We start from the raw sequence: 16,422 nt of genomic DNA, 5'->3' as shown, positions 1-16,422 counted from the left end.
GTAATACTGTTAAATTGGGCACTCTCGTATTTTATTTCAGATTTTCACATCTTTATTAATAGCCAACATTAGTCTATAGTTCGGGGTTTTATTTTTTGTTAGCGGTGCTTTGTTGACTTCTAATATCAAGGTCATGCCAGCTTCCCATTTTAGCCTGAATTGTGGCTCTCAATCTGTCCCTCACAGAATATATGTACGTAATCTCTTTCAACTCCAACATATATAAAGCAACTACTACGGACAGGACATTACACAAGATGCCAGAGAAATAAACTTCTAGCCCTCTGAGATCCTAAGTCCGTAAGTCTGGGATCAGGTCAGGGAAAGGCTTAATCGAGAAGGTAGTATTTCCAGCTGGAATTTGCAGGAAGAGCCTTGAGGGGAAGCGGCAGCACTGGGCTTCAAAAAGAGAGAAAACACCCCAAGTAAACACATCATGTGCAAGTTCAAGGCAGTTTCAGAAACACACATACTACATTTTGGGTGCAAAGCCAGCTACGAGGAATTAGAGGACACGAGGGCTTTAGATCATGAGAGTCCTTGGTTGCCATGATAAACTAAGGTCAGAAGAAAGGGAGAGGAAGGGTGTAGGAGGCATAAAGTGATGTGAATGTGCTTTAGGAAGATGAGGTGGCAGCAAGAAAGAGGTTGCAAGGGGTGGGGGGGTGTCAGCAGGGTGGAAGCTGGGGCTGGGCAGGAGGCCTCCAGGGCAGATGGGGCAAGCTGGGAAGGCCTCCCGGTGGCAATGCACAGGAAACGCAAGGTAGAGATACCTTCTCTACCTGGCTAAGATTTACTGACTTGGACAAATTATCGTCTGACAGTCTTCAAGAAGGGTGAAAAAGCATGAAGGGTTGTATGTAGCATGGGTGTACATGTCTATTTCATTGGCTTCCTTGGCCCGGTTTCCAACAGTGAGCTCATCTCCCACATCCAACAGGATTCACCTGAATTTCCTCTTTTTTTTTTTTTTTTTAAATATTTATTTATTTTGGGGAGACAGAGAGACAAAGTGCAAGCAGGGGAGGGGCAGAGAGAGAGGGAGACACAGAATCGGAAGCAGGTTCCAGGCCCTGAGCTGTCAGCACAGAGCCCTATGCGGAGCTTGAACCCATGAAGCACAGGATCATAACCTGGGCCAAAGTCAGACACCTAACCAACTGAGCCACCCAGGTGTCCCTGAATTTCCTCTTGAATCAACAGTACCAGCTTGTCAACCACAAAACATCAATCTTCACTAGACTGTAGGCTCTACCAGGGCAAGGATTTTTATCTTTCACTGAGGTATCCCCAAGTCTAGCTCAGAGCCTGGCATGTGGGACAGGTTCAATAGCTATTTGCTGAATGAATGATTCCTGAGTATCCAGTCACTAAATCCCATTGATTCATTCCATAAAGCTGCTCTGCCAGCCAGACCTTTCTACTCTAACTCCTGCTCCAAACCAGCTCCTTGGATCGCAGACTGAGGCTGCCTTAACATTCAACCAGGTACTGTGTCTGGAGTCTTCTCTCCCCTCTCATATCTGTCTATCTGTCTGTCTGTCTGTCTGTCTCTCTCTCTCAACAGTTGAATCTTTCTCAAGCACTCGTTCTATTGGAAAGCCTTCAGCTACGAGTACGGTATTTGCATACTATGTCAAAGTTGACAGGTATTATGTTACTGGTTCCCTATTGCCTTCAGGATTAATTTTGACACTGATACTCAAGGACCCCCACAAATCCGCACCAATCTCCCCTACTTCCCACAACTTCCCTATGGGAGCCATATGCTTCAGCCAACCCACTCGGTATTTTATAGGCAAATCTTGGACATTCCGGCCTAGCCTAACCTTCCCCTCCTCTCTATAAAGTCTCCAAGCCTTTGACAACCATCTCTTCTTACTATAACCCACAGTATTTTTCCCCTGACTCTGAATTCTTAAGTATCTAAGGTCTACCTGTGCTGTGCAATACTGTAACAATTAGATCACGTGGCCACGGACATTTAAATCAATTAAAATTCAATGAAGTTTAAAGTTCAGTTCCTGGGCCACACTAGCAACATTTCAAGTGCTCCATAGCCCCACGTGGCTAGTGGCCATCTATCATATTGGATGGCACAAACCCAGAGCATTCTACCATGGCAGAAAGTTCTAGTCGACAGCATTTGCTAGCATTAACGCACACACTGCCCGTATGTTTGGTTATCTGTCTTGAAGCCCCAGCTAAGCTTGCAATACACTATATTTGGGACTGCACTTCAGCGGACAAGCTCCAAATGCACAATGACTTTTTTTCTTTTTAATAATCTCTTTCCACTAGCATCCAGTTATTTCTACTGCAGAAAAATCTTTTAAGTGGTTGAAATACTTATTCCTAAAGCATTTCCCATTGAGCTCAACGTACAAAAGCTCTCAAACGCATTAGCTTTGAAGTACTCATTTAGCCATTTATTGTTAAAATTATAGACTAACCTGGTGATTCACAAATGGGGGCTCATTCCAAGCACCCACACTGTCTCCTTTCAGGAAATAGGCCCGAGTACGGGGGAGGGTCGGGCGAAGAAGATGCCCTTGCCATTGGACGGCAGCCATCATGCCTAGAAGAATTTTTCTTTCCCAATAGAAAGCAGTTTCTATGGCTAACAGCCTAATATCAACTCTGAACCTACTGCCCCCACAGAGACTGGATTAAATGACTATTAGGCTATCAGACTGGTCCATAAAGGGCTATTTTACCCACAGTATAGCTGCCTTCTTGACAGCTGCTTTGATGGCAAGAAAAGTTCGTTAGCCCAAACTAAGCTCCAAATGACTTCTGTAAGGCGATTTTGTTAGCTGGGAGACACTCACTCAGTGTTCTAAATGCCAAGCAGTCTTCGAAGTAATAAAAAGTGGCCTGAAAGGTTTCTCTCGGTGGCTGGCTGGATTTTTTTTTTTTTTTTTAATGTTTCTTAATTTGCTTTCCATGTAAAGTTGTTGAAAAATAACATGGAAGAAAAAAAAATATCTCGAACAGGGAGGGCTTCATCTAGAGGTAGGAAAATGTTATGCATTAATTATGCTTAATGTACAACACAAACGACCCTTCACCTGAATCGACTTTTAATTATGTGTAACTATTCCACAAATCCACTGTGTCAGATGTGAAATTCATTTCGACTTTGAAAATCCTTGGATCAAACAAGGGTAAAATAGGTCGTATACATGATAACTAAAATTGAAATATATCAGACACCACAGTCGCAAACGTCTATTTGCATCTGCTTCAAATGCTTCAAATTTCTCCCTTTCCCTTACCAATACCATTGTCCAGGTGTACATATGTTCACTGATACGTTCGAAGGAGGAACATGGATTTGTTTTCAGAATGTTACATCTTCTGTAAATTCAGGTTTGTTTTAGTTACTATTTTCAATAAACAGAGAAGAAATGCTAAAACGTAAGCATATCCACATACCTAAATATTGGAATGAGATCCTTCTTCTCATATATGTCTCAAAAACCAAAAATATTCTAAATATAAAAAGTACACAATGCCGTGAACTGGAGAGATCCGAAGCCAAATTCAAGGTCAAGGGTGTCAGCAAGCAGCCAAAAATCAGACTTGCTATAGAATCCTAAATATTCTGCAAATTCACATAGCCTTCGGGCTTACCTTGTGGATTAAGCAGAGAGATGACACAATAAAATAAATTTTATCCGCTCTCTCCTGGTACTCTCAGAGTCTACCTTCGTTCTTAGAGAAAAATCTACTTCTCCTTTTATGTGTGTAACAGATACCTCCTCTTAAATATCTCTCCTGGGTGCCAGTGTCTCTACTAGGTAAGAGACATTTACATGCATAAGGGAAATCTCCATCTGTAAGGGTGTCTTCCACTCCACACCAGGAAGAGGACGACTAAATCTCCAGAAACTCATATGAATGGAGAAAGCATGGATTTAAATCTGCATAACAATCATGCTCTTGTTTACTGTGTTTTTCTGGGTAACCCCCCATTACCGGCTTCCCACTCCCAACATCTGTCTTTAGCTGGAGAAGTTATTTAATATGATGGCTTGGGCCATTTGGGGGAGTTACTCAGTTTTCCTGGGTCTCTCCCATGTATACAGGAAGCATACATGTTCTGAAGCTTTCTTTGCTTTTGTCCTGTTAATCTTTTATTACAGGGAGGCCTCAGCCAAGAACCTAGAAGAGAGGAGTAAAAATTATTTTTCCTCCTCCACACCTATGAAACAGATTTTAGCAGCAAATACACCCCAGAGGAGGCTCCTGGCTTCCAAATTATTTACTTTTTCAGCCAGAAGGGCCAGAATGACCATTACCCACTGTAAGTCATTGTTATTTGTTCAAGTTTCAGTGATTTCCCCAGGCTTCCTGGTGTCTGCCGCCTGGTGATTCTATTACCCTAGCCTTTTTCTTTAATAGGACTTCTCACCATCATCACAAATGCTGGCTCTTAAGGCTATTTTTCTCCAACAAACTGATTGCTGGCCGTAAAGATGTTCAGTAGCAATTAGGTTTTATTGTTCCCATCTCACTTATGAGTATAGAAGCTATCAAAATGCAAAATGCACAGATCGTCAGACTTAGTAATTCTCCTTCTAGGAACTCATCCCATAGAAGTGTGCATGTGTGGTACAAGGACGTATGTACACGGATCCTAATTTGCAATATGATTTAGGGTAGCAAAATAATGGACACAACCTAAATATTCATCAATATGAGACTGGTTAAATAAAAGACGCATATAACAGGGCAAGCATGTGGAAGTTCCCTGTGCACTGATGTGGAGTGATCAGTACAAAAAGCAAGGGGGAACAGTGGCTCAAGCATGCTAGCCAATGGATTTGTTGAAAAGGAAGCACATAACCATATATGTGTGTGGGTATATGGGGATATGTGCTCACACACACACTCACACACACACACACACACACACACACACACACACGGTGCAAAGAATAGTCCACAAAGAATTAACCTTGCCAAAGCTATGTAATAGTGGCACCTACTGGTAAGATCACTTCCTGTCCCAAAGTATTACCTTAGGAAAGAAAACCCATGATTTGCCTGCACAGCCATTTCAGCCATTAGCCAGGAAATATGTTTGTAATAAAGCTTCATAAGGAACTCTTCGCTAGTATTAGGTCTTCTGAGCATAAGACTTAAAAGTACCATCTGGCTGGGAAGTTATGGTTCATTATGGTCTGAATTGCAAGCTATAAAAAGGAGTGAAGAATATCTCTATATCCTTCCGTGGAGTGATCTCTGGCATATAGCGTTAAGTGAAAAACGCAAGATACAAAAAATTGGGCAGAGTATGCTACCATTGATCCAAGAAGGAGAGGGGGTTACAAGTAGACATATAGGTTTGCTTGTATTTTGTAAATGAAAAGAAAACATGTTTAAAAAAAATTAATGACTACCATAAAGGAAGGGAAGGAATGGGATGGAGGAGAGAGGAACAGAAGTGGATTTCTCAAAATCAGTGGTTCTCAATGGGGGCTATTTTGCCTGTGTCCCCAGGAGATGTTTGGCAAGGTCTGGAGGAATTTTTAGTGTCTCAGTTGGGGGTTGGGAGGAGTGTAGTACTGACATCTAGTGGGTACAGGCCCTGAATGCCCCTGAACATCCTACAGTGCACAGGACAGCGCCCCCCCCCCCCCCCCCCCCCGTCGCCACAACAAAGCATAACCCAGCCCAAAATGTCAATAGTGCAAATTATATATCTAATAAGGAACTTGTATTTAAAATACATAAAGAACTCTCACAACTTAATAATACAAAGACAAGGGGTGCCTGGGTGGCTCAGTCAGTTAAGCGTCTGACTTGGGCTCAGGTCATGATCTCACGGTTCGTAAGTTCAAACCCTGCGTCGGGCTTTGTGCTGACAGCTCAGAGCCTGGAGCCTGCTTCGGATTCTGTGTCTCCCTCTCTCTCTGCCCCTCCCCCACTCACACTCTGTCTGTCTCTCTCTCAGAAATAAACATTAAAAAATTTTTTTTAATAATAATAATACAAAGACAAATAACCCAACTTGAAAACAAGCAAAGGACTTCAATACACGTTTCTCCAAAGATGATATACAAGTGGCCAATAAGCACCTGAAAAGATGCTCAATATCCTTAGCCATCAGGGAAATGCAAATCAAAGCCACAAGATACAACTTTACACTCACAGGATGGTTATAATCAAAAAGACAGATAGTAATGGGGTGCTTGGCTGGCTCAATTGGTAGCATGCAACTCTTTATCTTGGGTTGTAAGTTTAAGCCCCATGTGAGGTGTAGAAATTACTTAAAAACAAAATCTTTTTTTAAAAAAAGACAGACAATAACAAGTGTTGAGGCTGTGAAGAAATTGGAACCCTTAGACACTGCTGGTGGGAATGTAAATTGTTGCAGCCACTTTAGAAAACAGTGGGACAGTTCCTCAAAAGCTTCAACATATATTGGGGCGCCTGGGTGGCTCAGTCGGTTGAGCGTCTGACTTTGGCTCAGGTCATGATCTCATGGTTCAGGAGTTCGAGCCCCACGTCGGGCTCTGTGCTGACAGCTCAGAGCCTGGAGCCTGCTTCGGAGTCTTTGTCTCCCTCTCTCTCTGCCTAACCCACTCTCATTCTGTCTCTGTCTCTCTCAAAAATAAATAAACATTAAAAAAAAAAAGCTTCAACATATAGTCACTGTATGACCTACAATTCCACTCCTACGTGTATATACCCAAGTGAAATGAAAACATGCATCCACACAATAACTTGTACACCGATGGTCATAGCAACATTACTCACAATAGTCAAAAAGTAGAAACAACCCAAACGGCCATCAATGAGTGAATGGATTAATAAAATGTGTTATGTCCATATAATGGAATATTATTCTGCACTAAAAAGAAACAAAGTACTGATAGATGCTATAACACAGACAGACCTTGACAACATTATACTAAGTGGAAGAAGCCAGTCACAAAACGCCACATATTGTATGATTCCATTCACATGAAGTATCCAGAAGAGGCAAATCCATAGAGACAGAAAAGAGATTAATGGCTGCCAAGGGCTAGGGGTGATAGTAGCCTGGGGGTGTCAGCTAAGTGGTATGAGGTTTCTTGTGAGGTAATGAGAATGGTCCAAAATTGACTGTGGTGATGGTTGCACAGATCTGTGCATATGATAAAAGCCACTGAGTCATACACTTCAAACGGCTAAATTTTACGGTATATAAACTCTATCTCAGCAACACTGTTGAAAACAGCAATCACGGGCACCTGGCTGGCTCGGTAGGAAGAGTATGCAACTCTTGATCTCAGGGTCATCAGTTCAAGCCCCATGTTGGATGTAGAGATTACTAAAAATAAATAATAAATCAACTTAAAAAAAAAAAGCGATCACAATGGTCAGGTATGCACTCTCATAGAGGTGGGTACGAGGCACAGAAGGCAGAGGCAAGGAAAGAAAGGTCAGGATACACTTCCCAGGATGAATAGGAAGTTGTCAGTCATCAGGTTTGGTTTACTTTTCTAATTAAATTTTTCATTGGTTTTAGTGAGATCCCATGGGAAGGGAGGTTGCAGGAAGGGGGACATCTCAGGTATAGGGAATACATCTAAAAAAAATCATTTAGATTGTCCAAACATAAACCCCCAAGTGCAGAAGGGATGGGGACACCAGACGTGAATTACGGCACCCCCTTATCCATGGTTTCGTATTGTCAGGGGTCAGTATAGCTACATCGCAGCACCTGCGTCAGTCACCTAACCTCATCGCCTCACATACACATTTTGGCAGCTCACATCCTCACAGGAAGGAGGGTGAGTACGGCACAGTAAGACATTTTGAGAGCCAGAGAAACCACATTTGCGTAACTTTCATTACGGTACCTTGTTGTCATCGTTCCATTTTATTATTGTTGTTGTTCATCTCTTATTGCGCCCAATTTATAAACTATCACAGGAATGGATGGATAGAAAAACATAAAGCATATACAGGGCTGGGACTGTCCGCAGTTTCAGACAGCCCCTGGCGGCCGTGGCACGTGTCCCCCATAGATAAGGGGGGACTGCTATAGCAAAGCCGCAGGAGACACAGCGCAGTGGCCTTCAGTCCCAGCCAAGAACCTTGGACTGAATATTTCCTAGGAAAAGGAATCCGTGGAAGATGAGGAGCAGTGCAAAAACATTGTCACGTTTGCCTCAGAAAGACCGATGACTGCCAATGTGGAGACTAGACAGACGGGCGAGGAGTCCAGAGACAGGACAGCCCATTTATTTATATTAGCTGTTATAAATTGTTGTCACAGTCGATTTCATCGTTTCCTAAACATTAAGCTTGAAAACAGACGCAAAGAGAGATCAGTCCAGGACTGTGTCTTTCTTCAAGGCACAGCTGACAAGAGGGACTATTGAGAACAAAGCAGGTTGATACAAAAATAATAGTAGCAGTAGTAATAATAATAATAAAATCGTATCTAACTTAAAATGTCCTGATGTTGTAAGGAAGAATAATAATAATAGCCCCTTGTGAATTTAGGTCAGAGCTGGAAACAAAATGACAGTGACCCAACCCAGAAAGATAAACAAGGCACTTACCACAGGAACACGGGCATTTGGCTCAAATTCTGTGGAATCAGCATCTGAAGATTAAGAAATGAGTTCAATAATTCACTAATATTGCTGAAAAACAGTTTAAGTAGTAAGATTTTTTAATAAAAGTTATTAGCAGGGCACTTGGGTAGCTCAGTCGGTTAAGCGTCCGACTTCTGCTGAGGTCATGATCTTGCAATCCGTGGGTTCAAGCCCCAAGTCCGGCTCTGTGCTGACAGCTCAGAGCCTGGAGCCTGCTTCAGATTCTGTGTCTCTATCTCTCTCTGCCCCTCCCCCACTCACGCTCTGTCTCTCTGTCAAAAATAAATAAACACTAAAAAAAATTTTTACGGTTATTAGCAAACAGCAGGCTTACCTTTCAAGTTAAGGCAGTTTCTTGCAAACTCTATCACTGCTAGTTGCATCCCGAGGCAAATCCCTATTTGAAAAAGCATATATATAAAACAGATGAACATATTTTGTATTGCTTCATATTTCCCATTCATTTGCTTACTGTCAGTCTCCTCCATCTAGAATGCAGGGTCGAGAGAGCAAGACTGCCTGCCGGGTTCACTACTGTACCCTCTGCACTCAGAACAACTGTGGCAGAGGCAGGAAGGGGGATTAGACGACTTGGACTTGAGGAAGAAGGAATTCAAGGTCAGAAAAGGGCAAGGGAAGACAGGGCAAGGTCCAAAGGCAAATCTGCCTCCTTCCAGAGGCCTCTAAATAGAGGCATAGGTGTGGGCTGCACAGCTGTGCCAGAGCACCTGATTCCTTCCGAGAATATCTAACAACACCCCGACTCAAGAGGGAGACTTCACACTCCCTCTTCTTGGAGGGCAGCCTCAGGCTGGCCAGCGGGCAGGGATCTGAGGAGTGGGAAGCCTGTGCCAGGCTGCTGGGCCCGGAACAGCCCTATAACCTCCCCGCCGAACACCGGCATCTCCAGGCGCGCTGGAACATAGTGGAGAGCAGGGAAGGGAGATCCACAATGGAAGCCAAGAGAGCTCGATGAGGAGAAAAACAGACACCTGTGTAGCTCCAAGCTGTCACATGGATGGGCCCTTCACCTGTCTCCGCATCCACCAATTCTGTCCGCTAAACGAATGCCAAGGAACACTCCAGATGTCATTATAGACACATCTAAGGTATACAAGGGACTCATCAGAGAAGAGCAATCCACATACTTGGCACACCAGAATGAAAGTTGGTGGGCATAAAACAGCTGGGTGCATTGGGGGGGGGGGGGGACTTCAGAAAGTTCCATATGGCTAAGACATAAAGAGACACTGTGGTAAAGAGAAAGCTAAAGAGTTGCAAACTATTCTATGCAGTGAAATCTGAATAACACTAAACACGTTTGGACAAAAACCGAACAAGATGACTTCAGAAGAAAACAGTGGCCCACATGAGCTCAGACTGGGCCAACAGAGCAAGGTATCAGGGTATCTGACTACTCCTGGCTTCTCTTTTGAAAACGGATTGCAAGTGGAGAGCATCTAGGAAGCCACTCAAAGGACAGGAGGCAGTGGGGAAAATGAACAATGTGCTGATATAAAAGGCACCGAAGCCAGTCCACACGGTCACAAACCCACCAGTACAGCCAAGCACGGGGTGAAACACAGCCTGTCCCCACTTTCCTTCCCACAACCCCTAGCCCCTGCCCGATTTGATTTCCCAGCTGCACGGCTGCCATTACCCCATTGAGGGGCCAATTCATCTGGGTTCACTGGTCCAGAAGCCACGCTTTGCAATTTGAGCAAAGGCATTAAAAAGACCTCGCTCGCTCTACCAAATTTTAGCAGAGCTCTTCCTGTGACGTTGGATGGTCTGACTGTATTATCTTTTCTAGTTTCAAGCAGTGAAAACACGGATTTGGGTCCTGTGGCCGACTATTTGCTACTTGAATGTTCAAATCCGAGTTCACACCCTTCACGTGAACAAACCCTATGAAATGTTAGCCCTACTAGATATCAACAACCTAATAAACTCGTAGTTAGGATCCATAAACATGAGTTTTACCCAGGAAAGGGATCTTCTTTGTCCGTGCCCAAGAGATTGCCTGGAGTTTTCCCAACGTTCCTCGGATTCCGAAGCCTCCTGGCACAAGAACGCCACTGCAATCGATACAAGACGAGGGTGAATTTGACATTGTCTTTATTTTTAAAACTCTTATTCTCAGCCACTCGTGTTTACTGATCCCAAGTCCAACACTTGCCATGGTTGCTAGAGAATATGCTTGAGGTCTATTTTCAGAATTGATGACATGATTTCATCATGTCCTGAACTTTCTTCTTGAAATCCTCCCAATGTTATGAAGAAGATGGAATAACTTTTCACAACTGACTTCAATCTATATTTTCTGATAGGTCTTGGTGGTCTGTGAGCATACATAGTGACTGAGAAAACTCAATTCGCTTTAAAATGCCACTGAGAGAATTGTCTGAATAAAAATAGGTTAAGGTTCTTTTAAAAGTACTATTATAGGGGCGCCTGGGTGGCTCAGTCGGTTAAGCGGCCGACTTCGGCTCAGGTCATGATCTCACGGTCCGTGAGTTCGAGCCCCGCGTCGGGCTCTGTGCTGACAGCTCAGAGCCTGGAGCCTGTTTCAGATTCTGTGTCTCCCTCTCTCTGACCCTCCCCTGTTCATGCTCTGTCTCTCCCTGTCTCAAAAATAAATAAAACGTTAAAAAAAAAATTTAAAAAAAAAAAGTACTATTATAAAAATGTGAAGATCTCTTGCATCTTTTACCGCTAAACCGGTAAAATCAGCTCAAGATTTCAACTGCTAATTAAATAGTGGCACATGAAAATTTCCTGGCCAGGAGATATTTTAGAAACCTTCTAGGCAAACACTCATTTGAGGAGACAAGAATTCAAGAGATAGTTGGGACGGTCATGCTACCCTCACAATACAGTGCTGCCCCCCAAAGTTCTGTTGATTACTTATAAAATAAAATCTAGGGGAGTCTGGGTGGCTCAGCTGGTTAAGCATCTGACTTCGGCTCAGGTCGTGATCTCGGGGTTCATGAGTTCGAGCCCCACATCGGGCTCTGTGCTGACAGCTTGGAGTCTGGAGCCTGCTTCAGATTCTGTGTCTCCCTCTCTCTCTGCCCCTCCCCTGCTCCCTCTGTCTCTCTCTCTCTCTCTCTCTCTCTCTCTCAAAAATAAACATTAACAAATTTTTTTTTAATTAAAAAACTGCACCAAAATTAGGAATTGAGGTAAATCCAATCATTATGGAAAAAGCACAATGGCATTCTGCTAACTGGTCCTGGATGGTCCTCAGCACTCACTCAGCTTTGCATAGTTTCTGCCAAGCTTCATGGAATTTCACCGGGTCCTCGGTTTCGGTGGTCTGCTCCAGATCAAAGGAGTCTATGTACTAAAAAACATCCAACAGATTAAAAGAACATTTAAGAAAAGTGATACTCAAAAATACTAGAGGCATCTAACATTGTGACCCAATTATTCAATAACTACTTTTTATGCAAAAGAGAATGCTGTGGAAATAACTGGAGGCCGCACTTAATCTAGACCCAGACACTGCAGGAAAGATGGGAAGGAGCACCATCGGGAAAGTCTCTAGGGGGCTGATGTCCAAGAAGCTCAGCCCTGGAGGACGAGCATGCGCAGACAATTTGGGAGGCCATCAGGAAGGTGTGTGGGAGACACGGGGAGGTGGGGTGGGGGTGGAACAGCTTGTATGAAACCTCAGAGTAAAGACAGAAAGGGGTGGTCACTCTGGGGCCCTCAAAAGACACTGCACTGAGGGAGAGGAGAAGTTGACACTTGAAGCCATTGGAAGGTCTTAAGGAACACAGAGAACAGAGAGGGATTTTAGAAGGATCACTGTGCTACAATGTGGAAAATGGAGGGAAAACGGCAAACCCGTCGGGAAGCCAGGCAAGGTAAACACAGAAGCAAAGTGGTCTGAAAAGAATATGGCAAGACCATGATTCAAACGGTACTTCGCAGAAGCGAATGTCAACAAATTCTGTCAACCGAGAAATCACGTACAAACTACTCCTAGGTACATAACAGTCCCTAGAGACCTATACTATTCTAGTATTTATTCTGTAAAAATTACTATCTGAATATATCTTAACATACAAAATTTTAAAGGCTTTATAAAGTTTGCTGTCTAACAATTTTTCTCTTGCTGTTTTCTTTTTTCTACGAGGGGGTGGGGAACTTGGATGAGCAGGAAGAGCAAGAAGAGAAGTAAGTATTCCTTGGAAAACCACAAATCAAAAGTGATCATGAAAGGAAGGGGCTAGACAGGTGAGAGAAAAGTCACATAGGTCCTTAGTTGGAAGTTATGAAATTTCTCAGATGTATAAATGTATCTTTTTGGTCATTATATAAAGGTTCACCATTTAAATCAAGATAATGCTTGCTTAAACCACAGTATAACTGTATAGAATATCATTAAGTATAACATATATATAGATAGATATATACACATACATACATATATATGCATATATATGTATGTGTGTATTTATCTAGAAAAATATACACATATGTGTGTATTTGTCTAGAAAGATATGCATTAAACTGGTAATGACAGGTACAAGAGAGAAGTAGGATTTCAGGAAGGAAGGACCTTCTACTTTCTGCCTTTCATACGACGCTTTATTTAAATTTCCTACACTAAGCATGTACAATTTCCATATCTAACAAAGACAAAGAATATACTCAAGCTGCAAATATGAATTCCCCCAGACCTCCCATACATCTTTTCCCTTTGCTGACTTTGCTCTCTCTCCTTCCACTGTATTAAATCTTAGCCACAAGTCCAGCTATGTGCTGAGTACTGTGAGTCCTCCTGGTGACATCAATCCTGGAGGCTGTCTTGGGGATCCTTCGACACAACGGGCCTCTGAAACACGAGATGTCACAGCGAATGACTGAAATATATGGAAGACCAGCTGGGGCTCACCATCAGATTCAACTTGTGGTTGATGGCCAAAGCAGAATGTTCTAGGGCTTTGAACACAGAGGCGTAGCAGTCCCTGAGCTTGGTGTATTTGCCAACCAGGGCTATGGAGCACGTTTTCTGCAATCGTTCATACCTGAGATGAAAGACAAGTTTAAAGGTTATATGCATGTAATATAACATCACAAACACAATGACAGCCACTGTTCTTTTCCCAAGGCACTTTTTAAAAACCTTAAGGGCAGATGAGCCTCGAACTGGATGTACTTGACTCAAATCCCCACCCCACCCCCAATGAATGAAAATCTGTGTGCCAACAGATTGCAAAATCATAAGAAACCCCAATATTGGCCCACATAAGCTGGCACAGATATAAATCCAAGGAAAGAGTATCAGAGAAAAAGCTAAAAGCATTAAAAATAAAAAAGCTCTCCCCATCTCATAAACATGAGCTGTCCTTAAATTCGTTTATAAGGTGACACTGTATAAGAAAATGCATTGTGAATGTCAACAGGAAACATTTCAATATTAACTTTGTAAGGTGACATTATATAAGAAAATGCGTTCAAACTGTCTAATGTTAAAAATGGTTACAGTCCCAGCTGGCCCACAAAAGCCAGGTTATTCGTGGCACGCCTGAAGAATGGCACTAAGAGAACTCTTTAAAATATTACAAGCCATTTAGATCAGTTTTATGAGAAAATGCCATTCTACATAAGATGCTCAATCACATTTTACCATTAAAGACACGACGTTTACTGTTGCTTTTGTTACAAAATCTGTTCAACGAACCTGAAAATTGTTTGGTCTGGTACTACGTACGTAGAAATGTCATCTAGGGGCTGAAGATGATTAGGGTGATCCCCAAACACCTTAGAAGAGAAAGGTTGCCATGAGCGGGAGTAGCCCTCTTTCCTACCAACATCTGCTAAGTGTGCCAGAGAAATGTGATCGCAGGCAGGTGAGGAGGAGAAAAATACCTAAGAAGCTAAGGAGTCAAAACTGACAGTAAAGGTGGCTTTCTGGGAAGGTGACTGAAGCACCTGGGAAAAGCCTACTAAATCTTTAGCTCGCTCCTGAATTTTATGTCGCTCTGGAGATTGCGTGGCTGCCCGGGCTTCACCCCATCGCTGCAGAAAGGACACAGGTGACAAAGCAAGTGGCATCGAGGCAAGATTCCGATACCAAGTCAGAGGAAAGCGCTTCCCGCGCCAGATTTGGCCCCAGGGAACTGGCGATCGTGACCCCATCAGAGCACAGCGGTCGGGCTGAGCCCTTACCCTTGGGTCTCACCCCTCTATTGAAGGAGGGACGTTGGCTCCGGTCCCGGGAAGGAAGCAGGACTGGGGTCAACACTACCAGCTCCTCCTTCTAGTCACTCAGTCTGGTCTATCCGGGGGAGGAGGAGTCACTCGGCAGCTGGGTGAGACAGGAAGTCCACTGGGCCACCTGTCCCAGGGAGAAGGGCTGCCATTGGGAAAGGATATGTATCCTGAGCCCACTCCCCTCGTACTCTTTCCCTCTTGGGGCTGCAGACGAGGCTCCCGGAGCCCTGTCCAGACCAGCCCAGCTCCCACATGCTCTCCACTCGGCCATTAACTAGGTGTGAGAGGCCAGCCACAGAGGCTGCCATGAGCCAGTCCGTAGGCTCACCCCACAGGCAGGTCCCCGGGGAGGCGAAGCCACCTCCAATTTGGGCGGAGGTCCCAGGCGAGCTCTGCCATCCAGTTCAGCCAGGGACCCCTGGCCTCTGAGCAGCACTGGACTTCCATGAATGAGCCTGCCCTGTGACCTCGATTTGCTTTCTTATAGCTGTCTACATACCACCATTACCAATAAACCAACAGCACCACAAGGGACCGATGCTCAGTATCCCTTTTGCTTAAAGACCGCAGTGAGCTGAATGGTGGCCTCCAAAGACATATGTCCCCCAGAACCTGTGGATGTGTCCATATTTGGAAGAAGGGTCTTTATGGATACAATTACGTCAAGGATCTCGAGATGAGATCATCCTAATCCAAAGACAAGCATCCTTATGCAAGCAGAGAGGAGGAGGGGAAAAAGAAGGAGGAGGAAGAGGAAGAGGAGGAAGTGGAGAAGGAGAGGAGAGACACAGAGAAGGCCATGCAATGACAGAGCCGGAAACTGGGGTGATGTGGCCACGAGCCAAGGGACACCAGGGATTCCCAGTAGCCCCAGAAGCTGGAACAGTTTCTCCCTCAGTGCCTCCAGAAGAAACCAACCCTGCTGAAGCCTTGATTGTGAATTTCTGACTTCCACAACTGTGAGAGAATGAATTTCTCATATTTTATGCGGCCCAGTTTGTGGTAATTTGTTTCAGCAGCCACAGGAAACTAATAGGAAAACCAAACCCTGGCTTTAAAAAGCACAGCAGCATAGAGTAATTTAGAGTTATTTCCAATAAAAAGAGTTAAACATTCAAATTTCTAGTGCTTAAAGAGGATCAGCCCCAAGCTACTCAGAAAATTCCTGTAAAGCGACTGATTCCTTAACTGTATCGTCATTCAGTAGAGCACCTGAGTTCCGAAACTGCACTTTATTCCTGATTTTACTTGCCCCAGCAATTCTAAAACTCTTTTTAAAGTTTTAAGTAAGAGGGCAAGAGAACTTCAAACTATGGGTCATGTACCAAAGGCAGTCATTTTGTCACCATCAAACCATTTTAGTTATTGTTACCAACCTCAGTAACACCGAGGAACCAATACCCAGGGCCCAATGCGAGATTAAGGTCTAATGTGTTTTCTCTCATAATTATCTCAATGTGGGTACTAGTATCCCCCTGTTATATATGGATGCAAAAGCAGGTCCAGAGAGGTTGAGTAATCCACCCAAACTCACGCAGCTAGTGAGAGGAAAAGTTGGGGCCTGAATGCAGAGTGCCTGATGCCAGAGCTTACA

At 43.7% G+C, this 16,422-nt stretch overlaps 1 protein-coding gene across 4 annotated transcripts in view; it reads right to left on the bottom strand.

The window, feature by feature from the left end:
- CTPS2 (CTP synthase 2) overlaps positions 1–16,422 on the bottom strand; it is a 105,956-nt gene that overhangs the window by 53,628 nt on the left and 35,906 nt on the right. For all 4 annotated transcript variants that reach the window (XM_081793010.1, XM_081793011.1, XM_081793008.1 and 1 more), the window contains 5 exons: positions 13,507–13,639; positions 11,858–11,946; positions 10,584–10,678; positions 8,935–8,997; positions 8,565–8,608 (listed from right to left, as the gene is read on the bottom strand). In XM_081793010.1, the coding sequence (XP_081649136.1) occupies positions 8,565–8,608; positions 8,935–8,997; positions 10,584–10,678; positions 11,858–11,946; positions 13,507–13,639 (424 nt within the window). The remainder of the gene's footprint in view (positions 1–8,564; positions 8,609–8,934; positions 8,998–10,583; positions 10,679–11,857; positions 11,947–13,506; positions 13,640–16,422) is intronic.

The sequence above is a fragment of the Panthera onca genome, chromosome X (genome assembly GCF_046562875.1).
Source record: "Panthera onca isolate mPanOnc1 chromosome X, mPanOnc1 haplotype 2, whole genome shotgun sequence".
In the NCBI taxonomy this organism is placed as follows: Eukaryota; Metazoa; Chordata; class Mammalia; order Carnivora; family Felidae; genus Panthera; species Panthera onca.
Note: the sequence above shows the minus strand (reverse complement) of the source record. Positions and strands in the feature narration are given on the sequence as shown.